A 19,073-nucleotide genomic window follows, 5' to 3' on the forward strand; every position below is an offset into this window, starting at 1 on the left:
AAGAAGGTGGCAATTTGCAGCACTGGTGCTACTTACCTCAGTCACCATAGTTAGTCCCAGAAGATAGCTAAGGAAACACACTATAGCGATGAAGATTTCCCGTCGGTAACCCTTCCTTAGGAAGGATGGGTGCAGATCAACTAATGACGTGATCTGTCCTTCAACTTCAACAAACTGTAGGGGGAAAACAACAGTGGAGAAATGACTTGAAGGTTACCATGCAGTTCATCCAGGCTCCTGCTTGAACAAACCCTCCCCAGCACCACCCCAGCCCTGTGCTCTGCACAGCTGTTGATAAAGGAATAGAAACCGTTCCTTTGTAACCCTGAGGTTGGAGCCCGGGGGTAGCTTTCAGGTTGGAACAAGTTTTCAGAATTTCTTTTCATTACCTAGAAGCCTTATGAGCTAAAAAGGGGCTCTGCAAATGCAAGCCACAAGGATGAAGGAGGCACTTATGTGCCTGATGGCAGGAAGGCACTTATGTGGCTTTTATGCTGTCACTGTTCCAGATGAACACAGGATGTATGCTAGAGAAGAGGCAGAAGGAAAACACTCAAAAAAGTCCAAGCTAGGAGAGTATATCCCAGACTTTTGCTGATGTACTAGGAAAACATCACAGATACCAGTTAGGTTAATTCCACAATTTGATATAACTCTGCTCTTGGGTTTGTTAGTGAAAATCCAGCCAAGGCAAAGCATACTGTGATGTGAAACAACACCTCTTCTTGACTGAACGTGTCCTTTGTGGAGCTGTGAGAGCAGTGTCTCTGACTGAGGCTCTGGGTACTTCTGCAGCAATAATGGAGCTGTTCATACAGTCCACATTCAGTGATCTGGCAAACTATTTGCACTTGTAAACCAAAAATGAAGCTCTGAATAAATGAGCTAAAAGTCTTTATATCACTTCAGGATAACTGTATTTATACTTACTTGTCTTTGGAAAACTATACAACTGTGTAACTTGAGTTAAACAAATAACACTAACTGGATTTGAATAAAAGTTGAAAGTTAATTAAAAACCAGATCTTTCTGCACCTGGAGGAAAGCAACTACTGAACTCCCCAAGTAAAATCATGGAAGGGATCTTTTGACTGATCTGTTCTTTCAGCCTGGCAAGGTACAAAAGCACCAAGCTCACTGAAGACATGAGGATATGGATTGGAGCTATCCATCAAGGCTGCCTCTGTAGAAAAGATCTTCACTTTAAGTAGAGACATCATCTTAACTAACAACTTATCATGAGGAACCTAAAAAGAAGTTATTTCAGAAAATGCTGCATTTTCCTACCTAGCACCTCATTGCTCTTACAGCACCCAGAAATGCCCTGTAACAACCCTGCCCTATTTCGTGAAGTTCTATTTAGGAAATACAGACTGTTCTGCAAACAGATTTTGTCCTCCACCAAATTTTATTGCCTCCTGTCTTGGTACTTTGACTTGTGTAAAACTGGTTTTCTTTTTAAATGCAGCCCTTTCCTTTGAGCTGATTTGATCTGAAACTGCTCTGGCATTCCAGAAACCTGCTTGACTGCACTCCAAAAAACCAGAGGGGTGGAGGAGAGAAATTAAGCGCTCCAATTAGTTTTAATCATTCTGCGCAGTGAGGAGCTTTTTAAAATTACTAGACAGCTTCCAATTTGCATAAGCATAGGGTTGCTGAACCACAGCATTGGCTACTTTCACATTTGCTTAGGAGCAATTGAGAGTTGCTCAGCAGAGTTCAAAGATTAAGCCATAAAGAGCAATTTAGAGCAAATGAAATGAGAAAAAAATGTCAGACATTAAGTACACAACAACTGGGTAAAAATTCCATTTACAGAGCTCTCCTCATATGAGAGAGCATTTAGGCTACAGAAATATTTCATCCATATATATATATATATTTATTTATTTATTTATTTATTTATTTATTTAGTCTTAGTGACTTTACATTTGAATGCAGAAAATTTTGGCAATTTTGAATATGTTGTTATTTCATAATCCCTAGTCACTCATGTTTCCTTGTAAGTAGACTATCTAGAAATGATTTACAGGTTCCTTGGCAGTATTTAGTCCAACATTCCTACAAGTAACCACTGGGAAAAATAACCTAACTTCCTGACCTAACTTTCTGATTTTTTTCATGCTCACTAATTAATAGCAGCATGTGCTATAAAATTAGTACAGCTGGAATCTGAGATGCTTTCTGGCCTGTCTGGAGGTACTGAATGCATGCTGCTGACGTGAAAGTCAGCAGGATCCCACATTGCTCAGCACCTCGAAGCCCAAGGCCACCAAAAAAGGCTTCAGCTTTGTCCCCTCACTGTTCTTGAAGCCACCCTGGATATACGGTACAAAACACTATGTGCTTTTTTGTACCTCATGCTGACTTTGCTTTTCTTTTTTGACACTTGGCAACCATCAAAACCCTTACTCTTAGTGGTTATTAATTGCTAGTTTTTTAATGATGGTGTATACACCCTGCAGGTGTTTGCAATGGCACAAAGGACTCTGTGGAGCAGACTACTGCAGTCCTTTATGTTTTAAAATGATTCAGCTTTTTCTCCAAAGTAAGAAAATACTGTGACCAAAATGGTGGAATTTTGTGGCCGGACAGGAGTGAAATAGTGAAATTTAGATTAGGGAGTACTGCCTTAGTGGGATAGATGCTACTAACCCTAGATGACAAAGATTTACTGAGCAACACAATATAATGAATCAACAGTTCTAGATTCATCAAGGGCAGCCCCTACACTAAAAAGCAACCCAGATGAATTCCTCTCAAGCAGCATTAGAGATTTTCTCTTGTTAATTCATGCCTGTAAAACCAGCTTTTCTCAGTGAGCAGTGCTGACACAGTAAGGTACACATCCCTTATCCCTTGTACTAACCTGGCTATCCAGTCCAAGCAACAGAAGCATAATAAAAAAAAGGATTGCCCAAAAGGTGGGCAGTGGCATCATGGACACAGCTTTTGGGTAGGCAATGAAGGCCAGGCCTGGACCTAGAGAAAGAGAAAATAGGGAGGGGGGAAGGGAAGGGAAGAAAAGTAGTAAGTACCAGCTCTTTGGTAAAGGCAGCCACCCTCAAATTCAGGGATGCCTGGTTCCGTTCAGATAAATCCAAACGCAGCTGGGAGTACCAGAAATGAAAGAGTTTGGCTCTTTTATCTGAAATCGAAGCACGCATGACTACAGCAGCAACCAAGGGCAAACCCCCAAGGCCAGTGCTAACAGATCTCCAGTTTTAACATCTGTCTCAAACATGTCAATAATGGAGCTGTCCTACACCTGCCCTGCATGGACACAGGACAGACTTGGGGCCGGGGGACAAGGGGTGACCCAAGGGAATGGCAGAATCCCACTGCTAGCCCACATGGTCATGATGAAGATGATGATGATGAAACTCTTTTGCATGCAGGGAAGGGGACTCTGCTAGAAACATTCCCTGAGATTTCCACCAATGCAACCACTGCCTCCCTCTGTACGCAACCTCCAAAACCTGCATAGCTTTTCTCAGCTGGGGTTTGCACTCCAAGGAGTTTGCTCCTTCTCTTCTGCAAACCCTCCCTGCTGCACTGAGTGATCAGGCTACTCCTAATTTTTTCAACTGAAATTTGAGGGAACTGCTGTTAGGAACTGCTGGGGTGTAAAATCACTCTGTGTAAAATTGCTTCCCCATGCTGTTACACCATCTGCCCCTATCCAGGTCAGCCTACATGGACCTGCCACGGTGACACTGAGCATGACCATCATCAGCCCCAAGTGCAGGATGGGCTGCAAGTGTAGGAGAGCAGCAGGGCTGGGGCTGAGTGCCCAGTTTCTCTGCTCTGGGACCCAAAGTGTGGAGTGCTCCTCCCTAGGCGGGGTCTGGCCTGCCCTGTGAGCAGGTGTCACCTCATTTGTACCCACACACGGAGCACAGGTGCAGTGCTCGTCTCCAGAGGCACCCTCACCTGCAGCCAGGTGCTATCAGCTGTCCTTTGTGAGAGCTTTAGTGGAGAGAGGAAGAGCCCTCCACCAGTGGGAGACAGGAATATTGGCAATTCTGCATCTATGGCAGGCTCTCAGAGGAGATGAAGAAATTTGGTGAAGCTGACAAAAAATTCTGAGGGCAGATTACAATTCAGAGTGAAACCAAGAATGCCTGGCTCATCTGCTTGTTTACTTTGAGGAGCCTTCGAAGTGCCAGTTTTCAAGTGGATTCATGTAATTTTCAATGGGAAAAGGATTTTTTTTTAAGATGCTGCAGTGTGGGGCCAAAAAAAATCTTATCTCTGGTCTGTACAGAAAAATCTCAAACACTGCTCTCCCTACCTCCCACTTTTCCTTTCCAAGAAGAAAGACGGAAAAAGAAGCAAGAGAAAGAGGTAAAATGAGATGACTTTTTTTTCAAACTAAAGAAAACTTTTAGTCACTGAAAATATTTGAACATAAATAAATACAAATTAGCCAACAATCAAACAACTAATTTTATTTTAATGAAACACAACTAAGATTTTATATGCCAGAGGATACCAAAAAATTGGTGAATGTCTCAAATTTTGGGGAGTTTTGCTTTTTTCCTCCTTAATTCAGTGGATACAGTAGATCCTCTCTGAGAGAGAGCTGCTAATAGATGGCATTTGCAGCTGATCTGTGCAATTGATGAGACAGATGTAAAACTGCTCTCCTCAAAATTTGCTGCAATTTGTATGCTTTGGCCAGTGAAACTGTTCTTGCACTGTGATACCAACTAATACCAAGTGCCCTGACCCCTGAGCTATATTTTGATTTTCCTTTGAAACTAAGTGTTGAAATATAAAAAGTCCATGTGAAAGAAAATGTTCCTGGCAAGCCCTCAACCGAAACATAAATAATCTAAAATTTGTATTTAATTTGAAACCCTGTTGTTTTGAAGAGTGTTTTGCAAAAGTGAAACACTTGTGGCTGCTATTAAAAGCCAGTGAACACTGCTATGATCCCAGCCCACGCACTGGCTGATTGCCATGGGCTGCTGTGGCATGGCTGGAGAGCTGCAGAGGCAGAGACCAGGCAGGCACCAGGAAACCCAAGGCACTATTGTCAGACAAGCTTAATCTGAATTTGTTTGCAAATGGAATTAAAAAAAAAAAAAAAAAAAAGAAAAGAAAATAAAGCAAATCTTGTGCTGGTGTAACAGTGCTACAAATTGCACGGGTGGTAAAGTATTTTTTCCAGCCAAGCAGAGGCCACACGGATTAGACAGGACTCACTATGGTTTTGTTGAGCTCCCACTGCTTTCTTCTCTATCTTTAAAAGAATATCTCAAAAGAAATTGAAGCTGTTTATTTAAAATCTGCTTTCACTCAGGAGTCAGAAGTCTGAGTTAACTTTTGAGTAAACCTGCTAAAGCCAGTGAAGGCCAGCAGTGACCAGCCCTGGCTGACAAGTGTGTCCCAGGCACACGGCACCTACACTGAATCTGGCACTGGGAAAAAATGTGGCCATGAGATTCTGCTGTCAGCAAATTTGCTGATGTTCCCGTGGCTTTCAGGAAGGCAAACAAATGGTGTCATGGATAGGGCAGGAGGAATTTAACTCGCTGGGCAGAGATGGGCACTCAGCCCTGCGGCCAACATCTGCTGCCAAGTGCTGCAGCCAAGGGGCAGCACCTCTGCTTGCTTTGGCCTGACCCAGGGGAGCAGCTCTGACCTTGCACCAAAAGAAACCAAAAAAGGCAAGGCCAGAAAACAGAGGCTCAAGCACCTGCTGAATCCTCCTGTGCTGAGGAGAAGCAGAAAGGAAAACTTCTCCCAGAGCCCCATGCAGGTCCTGGGACACTCATCCCAGGGGGTCTTCAGTAGCTCTGCACTTATCTCTCTGAGAAAAGCAGCAAGAAAACACATGGGAGGTGGTTTGGATACTTTTGGATAATTTTAGTAGTGTTTACTGTCACGTAAAAATGACTTGGCCAAAGACCAGCAGTGATGGGCACCCACAGCATGGTGAGCCGGCTGCAATCTCTGGCCATCAGTGACATGGATTTAAATAAAGGAGTAGGCAACAAAATATGCAAAAAAATCAAAAGCCGAGTTCAGAAACTAGTCTGTGCCCTTGCTGTCCCTACAGTCAGTTATCAAACTCCTCCTTTTAAAAAAATGCTTTTTGAGGTATTGGAAAAAGGCTATTTAAACACTAAGTGAATTAATTTGTGTTTAAAGATTACTTAACAATCCAGTGTTACTATAGAATTGTTTAATTCTAGAAATGTCGGGTGACAGGAATGTAGCTGCCTCTATCAGAGATATAATAATAAAAATTAGAATAAATATTGACCAGATAAAAACATAATGTACAAATACTTAAAAATAGTACTCTTGGAATTGATCCACCTACATATAAATAAAAAAATAGGGCTATTTATGATTCATTTAATAGGATTATTCCCTTGCTTCCTGTTTTCAAACAAAGCAATCAACCTCCAATCCAAATAAGCATTATGGCCAAGATTGTTACTAATTGCACTTGCAAGAGCTATGCCAATTGCAGCCACCCAAGAATCCAGCGGTGCCATCAATGCCATTAGTTTTTCATTAGCCCTTGTGAAGTGAGACATTTTTCTTAAAGACTTAACTCCCAGAGCCATGTGATTAGAAGATATATTGACTTTTTCATTTTAACAGCATGTTTGCAGAGGAAAGCTTTCAAATTCTATGCAGGTGAATTAAAAGTGCTCAAAAAATTAAAAAGAAATATCAAAAGTGCACTCAGGTGACATTGTTATTACTAGAATCTGATTAGCTTTAAGCCTCATGGCTGTCAAGGCCTGATTCATTATTTTTCCATGGTAATTCCCAACTAATCTGTCTGTTCTATGTGAAAACACATGGTTACACCTGCCCTCATGGACTAGAAATGCACAGAGGAAAAATGTCATCTGTTTTTTTTGAGATACAGTCACAAGCTATGAGGATAGAGCTTCTACCTCTGCCTGTACATAGGTGAATGTTAATGGGAAGGACACTTCTGGAATAAGGGAGGAACCTAAGTGTACATCAGATTTCAAAATGGACTTTGAAAGTTCTGTCAACCTCACACTGAATCTACAGAGAACAAATGCAGGATTGCAACACCTAGAGTTCCTGCAGGTGAAATGGTCTACAAAACCCTGGCGATGGAATTCTCCAACTTCTCTTGCCTTTCAGTGAGATTTGGGAATGTATGTGTGTGTGTCCCTTCAAAAGGCCAATGTACTAATCCTACTCTACTGCTGTGAGCAAACAACACTAAGCTATAAAGATACATAAACATGGACAATTTGAATTTGAATGGAAATAAAGGCAGTCTGAAAAGAAGGATGGAATAAATTCTTGAATCAATGGCATTCTGGACTCTGGATAATGGTTTAGTTATCTTAGCTCTAATCTCTACTCAAATGGATTAGCACAATCTAGGAAATGTGTTTGCTGCCCTGTTAATCAAGACAGAGTAAACAGTACAACCCCAGCTAACCCTCACTGCTCTAGATTAAAGCCCAAATCAACAACGTGCGTATTTTTTCTGGCAATTATGGGAAACCTTGTTCTGTTTTATCACTTAGATGTTAGCTGATTGGGTCTGCAGAACTTTGCTCACACGCTGGGCGGCAGTGCCCACCACCACTGCCACCAACACCATCGTACCTGACTCTGCCACATCAGCAATGTTCACCCCTTGCTCTTGTGCCATGAAGCCCAGGACGGAAAAAATTGCGAAGCCAGACACAAAACTGGTACCACTGTTCAGGCATCCCAGCAGCAAACAGTCCCTAAGTCACACATATGTCATGGAGCAAGTTAATTAAAAAAAAAATTAACCCATTGTCCCTACTTTATTTACATCATTTAGCTAAAACACTAAACCCCCTTAGATGGAAACTTGCCTATAGCAGTTGTATTTGTACTTGTTGTAGCTCCCCAGGGAAGTCATTGCTCCTAAGCAGATTGCATATGAGAAGAAGATTTGTGTCCCTGCATCTATCCAGACCTAAAGGGAAAGATAGAAATACTGTTATTACCAGCATTGTTGCATTGCAATAATCAACACAAACACGCAGTTCAAACTAAGCAAAATCTACTAAATAATTGTTTCCATTGAGGGTGAGAGCTAAAGGACCAGGGAGACAGGGAAAGAGAACAACACATTCGCAAGTTTGGCTTTCACAAGGAAAAGAAAATTGTTAGCATCAGATCCCAGAAGAACACAACCTCTACAATAGTTCCTGTTTCCCCTCCCCAGAGAAGCTCAGTATTTCTAGTTTCTTAGTCATTCAGCTGATCCTTCCTGTTGGCACAACAATAAACGTGTTCAGTGCAATGGGAAATGCAGAAGTATTTATAACATTGCTCATTTCTCTTGTAACTAATTTCAGTTAGAGCCAGCCGACAGTCCTTAAACTGAGGATGTGAAAAGCTTGAGAAACAGGTTTGTGTATTTGTTGTGCTTATTTTTCTAGCTTTCTGGTTGCTTTTGTACCTGTTCAAATGCAAGATAAAAAGCCACAGGGGTGGGAGGAAAACAAGCAAAATACAATGCACTTTATAAGATACATATCTGATCTCAGTCTCATGATTCTTTGTCCTGAGTACATTAAAAAAAAACACATACAGAGTGAAATAACCATATACTATGAACTTCTTGGCTAGTAAATACATAGCAAGCTATCAAAACACATCCTCTGAATCCCATCTGTTCTCTTCTTTCTGCAAATTCAAGTCTGCTAACACCAGTGGAAACCACCAAGGAGTTTGAGGAAGTGTGAATGTAGCCTGAGGACCATTACCTCCTCCCTCCCACCATCACTTCCAGCACCTTGCTGAGAAGATTCAGGAGACTCCTGTCTCCTCAGAGAGATGCCTTTGCTAGACTGTGGGTGGGAGCCAGCCAGCTCACATGAACCTCTCCTACATTATCTGCTGACACTCTGGTTAGGGCTAACAGTAGATCATAAACATGATAAGGTCCCATAAAAGAAGATTAAACCATAAAATATAATGTCTCCTGTGAAAAGGGTGTCTTGTAAAAGAGGACAAGTCTAGACAAAGAACCAAATTTTCATGATGTTTCTTTCAATTACCCTTTTCCTACTTCAGTCCTTTAGTGACCATTGGAGTTTTATTTTGACCTAATACTCATTAGAAAGCAGTAGCAAAGACAGATGTTATTTCCTATTACTGTGACAAACATTTTACTATTTTCAAAGATCCTTTGTTTGCTTTTCTTTTTTTCATGGGGGAATATTGTATTTTTCATTTCTCACATGAACACTGCTGGCTGAAACAATGCTGATCTGCTCAAGTGTCCCATACTTGCATTCCGTGAGCACAGACAGAATTTCTATCTATACAGAAAGAGTAAGCCTGGCTCCCACTAGCCAGGGCTAAGCAAGTAGTTCCTGTGCCTCAGAAAGCATTTTCTCCACCTTTGCATGGCTTTTCATTCTTCTGTAATTTCATTCACTTCTCTCCCAATCTCCTCCTCTTGAGCAGTGGGAGATAAGTGACACTGGTACTCACAGTTGTTGCTTGTGGTTCCATCTGTGAAGCTCACGTGTCTTTCCTTTCAAACTAAAGACTATCCTCATTAAAAAAATGCATCTCCCTTACCTGACCAACAAGAAAGCTGAGATTGTATAACGGGACAGAGTCTACAGCCTCAGAGTCCTTTGACACAAAAAAAATACACACGCATACACACACAAACACACACATGGAAAGATGCATTAACACATTTAACAGTGACCTTCTCAAGCAGAGCTCTGGAAAATATAACCCAGCATTAAAGTTCATGCTATATTTGGACCTCTAAAGACTGTGGAAAAAAACTGATTGCCATTACATCACCATCACCCTCCACCATCCCCCTTTGCACAGGAAATCATCCCGCTCCCCACTCCTGGTTCTGTACCTGTGGGTCAGCTAACCGTGAGATATCAGGGTACAGATAAAACTTGATGCCTTCTGCAGCTCCAGGCAGGGTCACGCCACGGATGAGTAGAACAAGGAGCATGATGAATGGGAATGTGGCAGTGATGTACACTACCTGGAAATAGGAAAAGAAAAGAAAGGAATGTTTAGTCTGTGGCAGTCAAAGCTACATAACCAAGAGAGGTCAAGCAATGGGAATTCAAAGCCCCTTCATACCTAAAAAGGGTCTGACCTGAGTTTCTGTGTCTACTTTTAGTTTGGTGGTCTTTACTGCCTTAGGCCTGAAGGCATTGCGTGAATCCCCCCAGAGGGCCCAGTCAATGGTCACATCACTCAGACCTGATATTGTACAATTCATGACTTTTGTTCAAATTCTGCCTTTGTGTTTGTCCTCCTCACATGACAAGTGCCAGGGAAGGGAAATGGTTTACTCACTGAGGGCCCCTGAAACATTATTACCTCATTCTTTATTGGAACTTTCAAACCTACAAATGGCAAACTGTTTCGCAAGTTCTGCTGCTACCTCTGACCCTGCTGTGCAGCCCCACTGCTGCTCCTACAGTCAACCTCCCCAGAACTGTGTGCAGAGGTGAAGGTCACTTTGTCTATGCTCCTGGTCTCCCTTCCTATCTCCTTGAACACATCAAGCCCTTCAGGTTGGCATCAGCCTCCACAGTGGTAATTTCCAGTCCTATAACTTCATTCTTGCCCTTGCTGTCTATTCAGCAACATCATTACGGGAAACTAAGGCTCTATTCATCCAGTTTGAAAATATGTCTTCATTATCTTTAACCTCTATTCCCACTCTCTTTGAATAACAGCCTACTTCTTCTCTTCTTGTTATCTCCTCATTCATTTGATGAAAGAGCTCTTTGCTTTCATCTCCAGCACGAGGGTTAATTGAGCTTGCATTTGGACAGTTCTATCTTTAGACCCACACTTTTTGACCTCTAACATTTTGCTTTCTTTGCTAATCAGTGCTTTCTCTCATTTTTTATATAACTGCTGTGTTACAGTCACTACTGTCCAAGAAAGGGCATTTTTCTTGGAGTCAGATGATTCCCCCAGGTAATTACAGTTTGCTGCCATGAGTTAAAATGCATTTTTATTTTCCAGAATTTGCTTAACTACTACAAAGCTCCCAGGATGCTCCATTTTTCTTCATAAGTGTGTCCTCTGAGAATAAAAAGGAGAACTCAAACCCTGCATTGCCATAATAATTCACAGAGTGGGGTTGATTTCATAGAATGAAAGGAAATTTTTTCATAGATGCCCTTTTAAATTATCTCTGAGTTTTCTGTGCATTTTCCACAAATAACATGTATTGCACATTAGCCTAGTTTCACCAAAACCAGGATAAAAGGAGGATTTCTGCACCTTCTTTTTTTTTTTTCAAATAAGCCAGGACTATGAAAAAATCAAAGTTTTCCTACCAAAAAAAAGTTTTGATGTATTTGAAGGAACCAAATGAACAAAAACCCACAGAGAAGTCTTTGCACTGCAGGTAGAGGTTCTCTCACAATGCTGCAGGAATTTTTAAGATCAAGCACATTATCTGAAGCTTAAGCATAACTAATATTTTTCATCATGATTTCACATTTATTTGTCCAAAGCTTTACCAAAAGATTTGAAAACTACAGCTTCCCCCCACCCCCACCCTGCTCTCCAAAGAGCCATTAACACACTGGAAAGCAGGGAAGTGCTATAAACAACCCTCTACTAAAGTAAACTAGACTTTTCAAATAATTCAAGTCCTCCATTAGAGTTTACAGTTTACTTTTCTTTGACCCCAAAGTTAATGGAGCCACCTGGAGACTTCCCAATGGTTTTGTTGGTCTTTGGCTGCACGGCCGCACGAGCTCTGATGCCGCGGAGAGCAGAGAGGGAATTCCTACCAACCACGCTGCTCTAGAGGGAATTCCTACCAACCATCCTGCTCTAGAGGGAATTCCTACCAACCACCCTGCTCTAGAGGGAATTCCTACCAACCATCCTGCTTTAGAGAGAATTCCTACCAACCACCCTGCTCTAGAGGGAATTCCTACCAACCACCCTGCCTTAGCCATGAGACCATTTTGCAGGATTTGCAGAGAACACAGGTTTTTAGATGTCTGATTTTTACAGACCTGTTTTCAACCTTTTATCTTCATGGGGAGCAGAAATAGCACCACGGGGAGGTTGGAATGCCTCTCTGTGCTATCAGAGCATTTTCTGAGCAGACACCAGGGTTGTCAAAGTGCTGCAGAAATGTTCACTCTCACCCTGCTGCTGCAGGAGATTTATTGCACCCACCTTTACCATAAAACTTGCATAATCTCCTCACTAAGTCACATCAGTCAGAGGGAATAGAGAAGCAAACATTTTTGTCAATGCATGCTTTACAGGTGTGGAAGCTGCTCCTCGGGGGAAAGGTGGAGGGAATCCAGGGCAAGGCACCAGCTTTTTAATGAGGCCCATTGATAAAAATCACAGAAAGCAAGGCAGGAAGTGCAGTAAAGCAAGGGGTTTAGTCAGCAGTGGAACTCATGAGGTCAGGCTTCCTACAAAGTTTTGTCTCCTGGCTGATGCTGCAGTGTGCCACAAGCTAAAACTGCTAAAGGATGCTCTCTCTGCAGCTGAGGCACTTGGAATTTCTCCCCCTGACTTTTCTGGGGACTTATAAAAGATGAGTTCACACTGTGGCCTTTTTCTTAGCAGGGGCACTAATGGGGTCACTTCCTTCCACCTAGTTGAGAAGAAATATGGGGAACATAGTACTTTGAAATCCTTCCTCCTCTGTCAGACTTATCTGAACAGTGTCTCAAGAAATTTTGAAAGCTAAGAATTACACAAACACAATGGCTTCAAAAACTTATGAAAATAGGTATAAAACCACTACTGAATGCAAGAGGCAATAGTATTATGCTGCACAACAAGTGCCTGGCCAAGATGTGCAATGGAGCAGGATGTTCAGGAGCGATGCAACTGTTGTCCTTTACAAGAAAACATGATTTTGAAAAGCATGTGATGGGACCAAACCCACAAGCTACGTAGGATCTTTGTTAGTGACAATGCTCCTGAAGAATTACCTAAGTTTAGCCTTGTGTCCCCACAGAACTCTTCTGTAAGCAAGTGGCATTTCAAAACTGCTGTGCCTCCACAACACTCCTACCACATCTCTGTTAACATCCATCCTGCTGCACTGGGATGAACTTGGCTGGAGTGAGAACACAGACACACAGTGCAGAGCACTATCCATCACAGGCCTGAGACCACCTGCACTCATGACACCAGTGGGATGTTCATCCTCTGAGAGCCAAGGTGGGGCTCAATCTGTGCTTGTGTCTGCTTCTTGATGCCCTTCCAGTAGTGGCACCTTGACTCACAGGAATTTTGGACATTGATAATGACCTTCAAAAGTCAGTTGAATTCTCTTACTCAATGGAAAAATATAGTTTTTCCAGGAAATGGTGAATATCTTCCAGAACAGCATTACTTAGTATTCCTAACATCTCTATCTGCAATGATTATAGAATGGGTAAAAGAGCACTTACCTTCCCAGTGGATTTGACTCCTTTCCAAATGCAGAAGAAACAAATCACCCAGACAAGGAGGAGACACAGTGCTAGATCCCACTTGATAATGCCAATATCTTCAATTCCCGAGGACAAGCTCAGCACATTGCGCCTGAATATTTGAAAGGAAACAAACGAAAAGAGAGATGCAGGAGCTCAGTTGATGCAGACTCTGTTGTGATGGCTAAGAATACATGATGGTGTGCAGGGCAGCTGATGCACAGACAGATCTCTGCTCTCAAAACATGTGCTAAGTCAGTGGCTTATGTGACCAAAGCTGTGCTTTGCAAACCTACATCTCCCTATGTCTGTGGGGCTCCTTAATTCAATATACTGCATTTAAAAAGCTTCATCTCTTTTTAGCAGCCTATGAACACCCCAATATGAGATAAAAGAGAATTTGGTTTCTTGAAGATCAGAAAACAGCTTGCCCCAGTGAAGCTGCCTTCACCCCACGTGGTACACCCCTTGTCTCCATCATGGACACTTGCAGATGACCTGTATCCACATGTTCCTGCTCCTTTTCAGTTCATTAGCAAGGCTGCCACGAGGAGGAAAGGGAAAAAGCAATGCAGGGAAGTTTCAGGCCACGTAACTTTGCAGGGTGAAGGCTGGAGCCATCATCTCTTCTCCCCTTGGGACCCCCAAACCATCACTGCCCAGGTGCTGCCCCCTTCCCTCAGCACCTCCAGCACTGGCATCTCATTAGCTAACACCAGATTATTTGGGAAATTTTATTCCCTCACTTAGGTTAATAAATAAAAAGTAATTCCTGAGCTGTGTTTTAAGGGAGCAACATCTAACCATTAAAACAGCCTGATCAGAGGGGAAATATTCATTAAGGCTTCTCTCTTTTCAAAATTCTCATGGCTTACCATTACATACTTAATTTAAAGTATTTTTCAAATAATTTCATGCAACATTCACTGTCCTCACACACAGGCCTTGTCATACTCAACACTTCATTTGTCAAATATGTAAAAGAACAAACTGTTTCTTACTGTTCACTAAGCTAAAACTCTGCAAACGAACCCAGTAAACTCAGCAAGTTTTTTTTAGTCAAAGAAAAGTTTTGACCTCTATTACCAAAAAAATGCCTTGCCCCAGGACTACAGAAGAGAACTTGCTGCCGAACAATTTTTTTATTAATTATTAGTTAAAATTTTCTTTCAGGCAGCTGTAAAAGTCAGGCACTTTCATTCACCAGAGTCAAGGAGAGCAGAGCCCAGAGCAGTCTGGGTCAGGCTCATGTGTGGGGAGTGCACAGCTTTGCATGGGGATCCAGTACAAGACAGACCATGCTGGTTTGCCTTTCCCCTGAACTAATGAATTTTTTTTTTTTTTTTTTGCTATTACCATGGAAATAATAGTGAATGAAGTCACTGATGGAAAATCTGCAATTAGTTTTTGGAAAAAGCCCTGGATTGACCAGTTTAATAGGACTCAAGCCCGTGCCCATCTGTTTCTGCATCTCTGCTTGCCAAGCTCACTTGGATTACCTGTCTGACCGTGTTCTCACACCAAATGCTTTCTTCTCTCTGAACGTGTGTCTATTTTGTTATGGAAAAGGACTAATGGCACCAGACAGGGTAAGTCTGCCCTAATCAGCACAGCTATTCAATAGTTATGAGAACTCCCTCAGTAATGAATATTTGGCATAAAGTTGCAGTCTTGCTTCACCTGAGTCTAAAGAAACAAAGGAAAATCCTGCTGTGCATATACAAAAGAAGAAAATACATTTATAAGATGAAAAAGTTCAGCCACAATCTCTATGCCTTTTTAAAAAATAAATGGCAATTTTCCAATCAAAGGGGCAGTTCATATTAAAAAGGCAATCTATAGAGTTGGCTCTTGGGAAACAGTGAATAATTAACTGCAAATGCCATTTGGAACAGGGAGCTTTATTAATGCATTCAGCTAAGACTTCTTTGCTTTTTACAGCAGAACTAAAAGCAAGTGGCCATCTCTCCTAGACTTTGCCCCAGCAACTCTTTCAGAATTTTTTGGAAGATACCCCAGCGGGTGACTGAGAGCCAGATATCTTGCTTTTCTATGCTTTTCTTGCTTATCCCATCCCACAAAGACTGACTTCCTCAAGGAATATGCTCAGAATTACTAGGGGAGATTCTGCATTACGATTCTTTTATGACTTCTAGCCCTACATATTTTTGCAGAAGCACTCAACATGGATATTTGATCCTGTAAATTCAAGTTCAGGAAGGAGCATGAGCTGGGCTGTGCTGATAGCTCTTCAATCTTGTTACATAACCCCCAAGCTACTGAGATTCAGCCAAGCCCACTAGCTACCTTCACACCATCACATACGGAGTTGTTAGTCATTCAGATTTATAGTCTGATGCTGTCATTAACTGTCACTCATTTATAATCAATGGGACAACAGGCTGGGGCTGAGTTTGTTATAAACAGGAGTTCTTGACCCTTGAACACTAGTATGTTCTAGTGTGTGCAATATGGAAATGTAACAGGAGCTGTAACTGGCTCTACAACATAAACAAAAATAAAATGAAGAGAGTTATGCAATCCTTGGGGGATATTCCAGCTCATTAATCAAGTGAATGCTGACAGGACCTTTCAAACCAGGAAAGGTGAAGCACCCCTTCATGTTGGATGGATAAGAATAATTAACACTGAAGAGTTTGTACAGAAGAATATTAAACAATTTAAAAGACTCTCACATTTGCTCCTCAAGGCAGAGACAGCTGCTCTAGATTTTGTTTAGTTTTTTGTGTTGCTCCCTTTAGGATTACATGCCATTAGCATGTGATGGTCTTTCTTGGGATTTGGACGAATAAAGTCTGCTGATTACCAAATATTTATAAACACTTGGCCAGCACCAGACAATCAGAGGTTTTGTTCAACCCTAATTACCCTATTACACTTATCCCTTATGTATTAATATGTGTGTAAGCCTGCGAGGTTTTGAACTTCAAAATAAAATCTTCAGAAATAAGACCTGAAGCATGTGATACCAAGAGGTAAGTCTCCTCATATAAAGCCTGATTTTCTTAACCCCCTTTTATTGCTGCTCAAGCAAGCATGTGATTTGCACCAAACATTAATTCAAATGAACTGAAATGTCAGGCTGCACAATATATCCAGCCAGGCTGAGAAGTTCAACCTGAAGAGGTTAATGCATCCACGTGGTCAATTATACCTGGGCAGCACTAGTTGTACAAAGCAGAACTGATGAGGACACTATATAAATGTCCCACAATAAAAATGGCATTAGGTTTCAGAAACCAAATACTCACAAAGTTCTGAATGAAACCGGAATTAATTGTGCCACAAAGAAAATGGATATCTTCAGTTAAAGACTAATTATTTACCTGTCCTTTCAATGTTGGTAGCTGTTTGGCTGGCAGCCAGTATTGTCTGTGGCAGCATGGTACCTGAAGTACCTCAAGTAGTTGGTACCTGAATAGTTTGAAGAACTATTTTTAATTTCAGAATTGTAAAGAATACTAGCATGTCTGGGGAAAAAAAATGGGGATATTCAGTGCTTGCACCATGTGGAAGCTATGCTACTTTTATTACAACAGTGCTGCATGATCTCTGCTCTTACTTTAAGACATCAATAGTTATTTATGCACAGACAGCAGCTATTTTTAATAGTCCTCTAAGTGTCATGACTCCTGGAGGCAGCTTGCTCTGTTAAGGGCAGTTCTGCCCATGATGAAACAGTGAATTATGGGCAGTATGTCTGTCCCAGTAGGATTACAAAGCCAAACTCCTTCCTAGCAAGACTCCAGGGAAGAGTTCAGCTTACAGTGTCTAAAACTGTTGAGGACACAAGTTAAAGTGGCTGCAAAGTGCAGGGAGAGCTACTCCAGGAGCACAGATCACTGAACAACCTTTGCTCCAACTCTGCTACAGACACAGTGAGGGCACAACTGAGACAGCAAAGTGTGTGAGGATCAAGGATTTTCTGTCCAGCCTCAGCTCCTCCAGCCTGACTACATCTACAGGAGGATTTGGTTCAACTTGCAGAGGAGTCTTCTGACTTGGCATCCCTTAGAGGGAAGGCAACTAAAAGCTCCATCACCAATGTGCTCCCATGGGGACATCATTCCCCTTATCCCTGGCTGCCCTGCCACAACACCCTTCATCAAACACCTGCTGTGGTGTGACCCACAGAGAGCTCTGCAGTTCCTCAGAATTCTGGAGTCCTCACTCTTTTACAATCCCTTTCCCAGCTCCCAGCCCTTTTCCTTTCTGTTGTGGTATCTTCAGTCTCCTGAATTGAACATGCTGCCTGGGGACCCCAGGGAGACAATTTGGCCCACAAATCTGGGCAGTACAGTAGGAGTTTCCAGAGCAGCAGGACAATTCCATGGCCACATCAGGAGCCAAGGACTGTCAGCAAAATCACTGCACAAAAGCAATAATGAACACAGTACTTTGGGAATCTGGGGGAGCAACTATTTCAGGAGCAGCACTGTAGACCTCTGCTTCCTTAGGAGGCCTTGAGAAGACCTTGGAACACATGATGAAACCTCATTTGGATTCATGGCCTTGAGTCCGAAGTCATTGTGGGAGGGTCCAAAGGAGTGAGAGCTGCTTTCCCTTCCCTCTCCTGCAGCCTCTCAGTTCCCCCAAAATATCCAAAGGTACCACTTAATCGTTTTCCAACTTCCCCCATATTTATAAGGGAGGAAATCACCTGGGAAAGCAGCTGTCCCCCAACATGGAAACACAGAGCTCATGGTGAAAATGCTGCTCTCAGAGCCTGCACCCTCCCTCTCACACCAGCCACCAGAGCCTTTTAACAAACTACCAATCCCAGATTCAATCTGCCCCTTTATATTTTGGCTCTCGTGTTACAAATTTTAACACAGCTCCTACGACTGCTTTTTTCTAAACCTAATGCATGACAAACATCTTCAGCATGAACATGATTCCTGCTGGGGCTTTGGCTGATGCTTATTTTTAAAAATAGAGAAGTAGGTACAAGTTGATCAGAGATGAAACTGCACTTTAAACATGCTGAAAAAGCCAAGCTGGGCCAGAAACTGATTCTACCCATAAGTGACTATCTATCTGAGTAAGCAAGCAAGCAAAAAAATTATTAATAAACTATTTGAAGATCCTTTGGATTTAAGTTTCCCTACAGGTGTCTTCCTCTGCTGCTGTGTTTTGACACTTATATAAACATACAAGAGTTTTGAGGTCATGCCTGTTCAGAGATCACGTTATGCAATATGATTTAAAACTTGAAAAATAACAGAGAAATGAGAATAAGAAGCTTATGACTGATGAAATTCAGGCATCTGGCAAAACAGCCTCTTCAGAAAAAAACGTTCTTTTCTGCAGAAAAAAATGTTGTGACAGAGATGACCTGAGAAACCTAGAATACAGGACAACGTTCACCACCTCTGTCAGATTTATTATTGAGGTCAAAACCTTATATTGTCATCATACTGAAGAGAGATGTGTTACAGCTACACAAAGTGTACAGCAAATTCTAACAGCTGGGGAAGAGACAACCACAAAGGTGATGATTTGTCGCTGTTTCCACTGTAAATCCCTGCTATCAGGGTATCTGCAGTGACTTGTTTGTGTTCTCCTGCCACACTCAGAGAATCCAGCCAAGAAGGA

General features: G+C 42.0%; 1 protein-coding gene across 6 annotated transcripts in view; it reads right to left on the reverse strand.

Moving 5' to 3' along the window:
- SLC6A6 (solute carrier family 6 member 6) overlaps positions 1-19,073 on the reverse strand; it is a 93,249-nt gene that overhangs the window by 11,824 nt on the left and 62,352 nt on the right. For all 6 annotated transcript variants that reach the window (XM_058032266.1, XM_058032269.1, XM_058032265.1 and 3 more), the window contains 6 exons: positions 13,437-13,569; positions 9,884-10,018; positions 7,860-7,963; positions 7,621-7,745; positions 2,870-2,982; positions 37-174 (listed from right to left, as the gene is read on the reverse strand). In XM_058032266.1, coding sequence (XP_057888249.1) covers positions 37-174; positions 2,870-2,982; positions 7,621-7,745; positions 7,860-7,963; positions 9,884-10,018; positions 13,437-13,569 — 748 coding nt within the window. The remainder of the gene's footprint in view (positions 1-36; positions 175-2,869; positions 2,983-7,620; positions 7,746-7,859; positions 7,964-9,883; positions 10,019-13,436; positions 13,570-19,073) is intronic.

The sequence above is a fragment of the Melospiza georgiana genome, chromosome 11, assembly GCF_028018845.1.
Source record: "Melospiza georgiana isolate bMelGeo1 chromosome 11, bMelGeo1.pri, whole genome shotgun sequence".
NCBI lineage: Eukaryota > Metazoa > Chordata > Aves > Passeriformes > Passerellidae > Melospiza > Melospiza georgiana.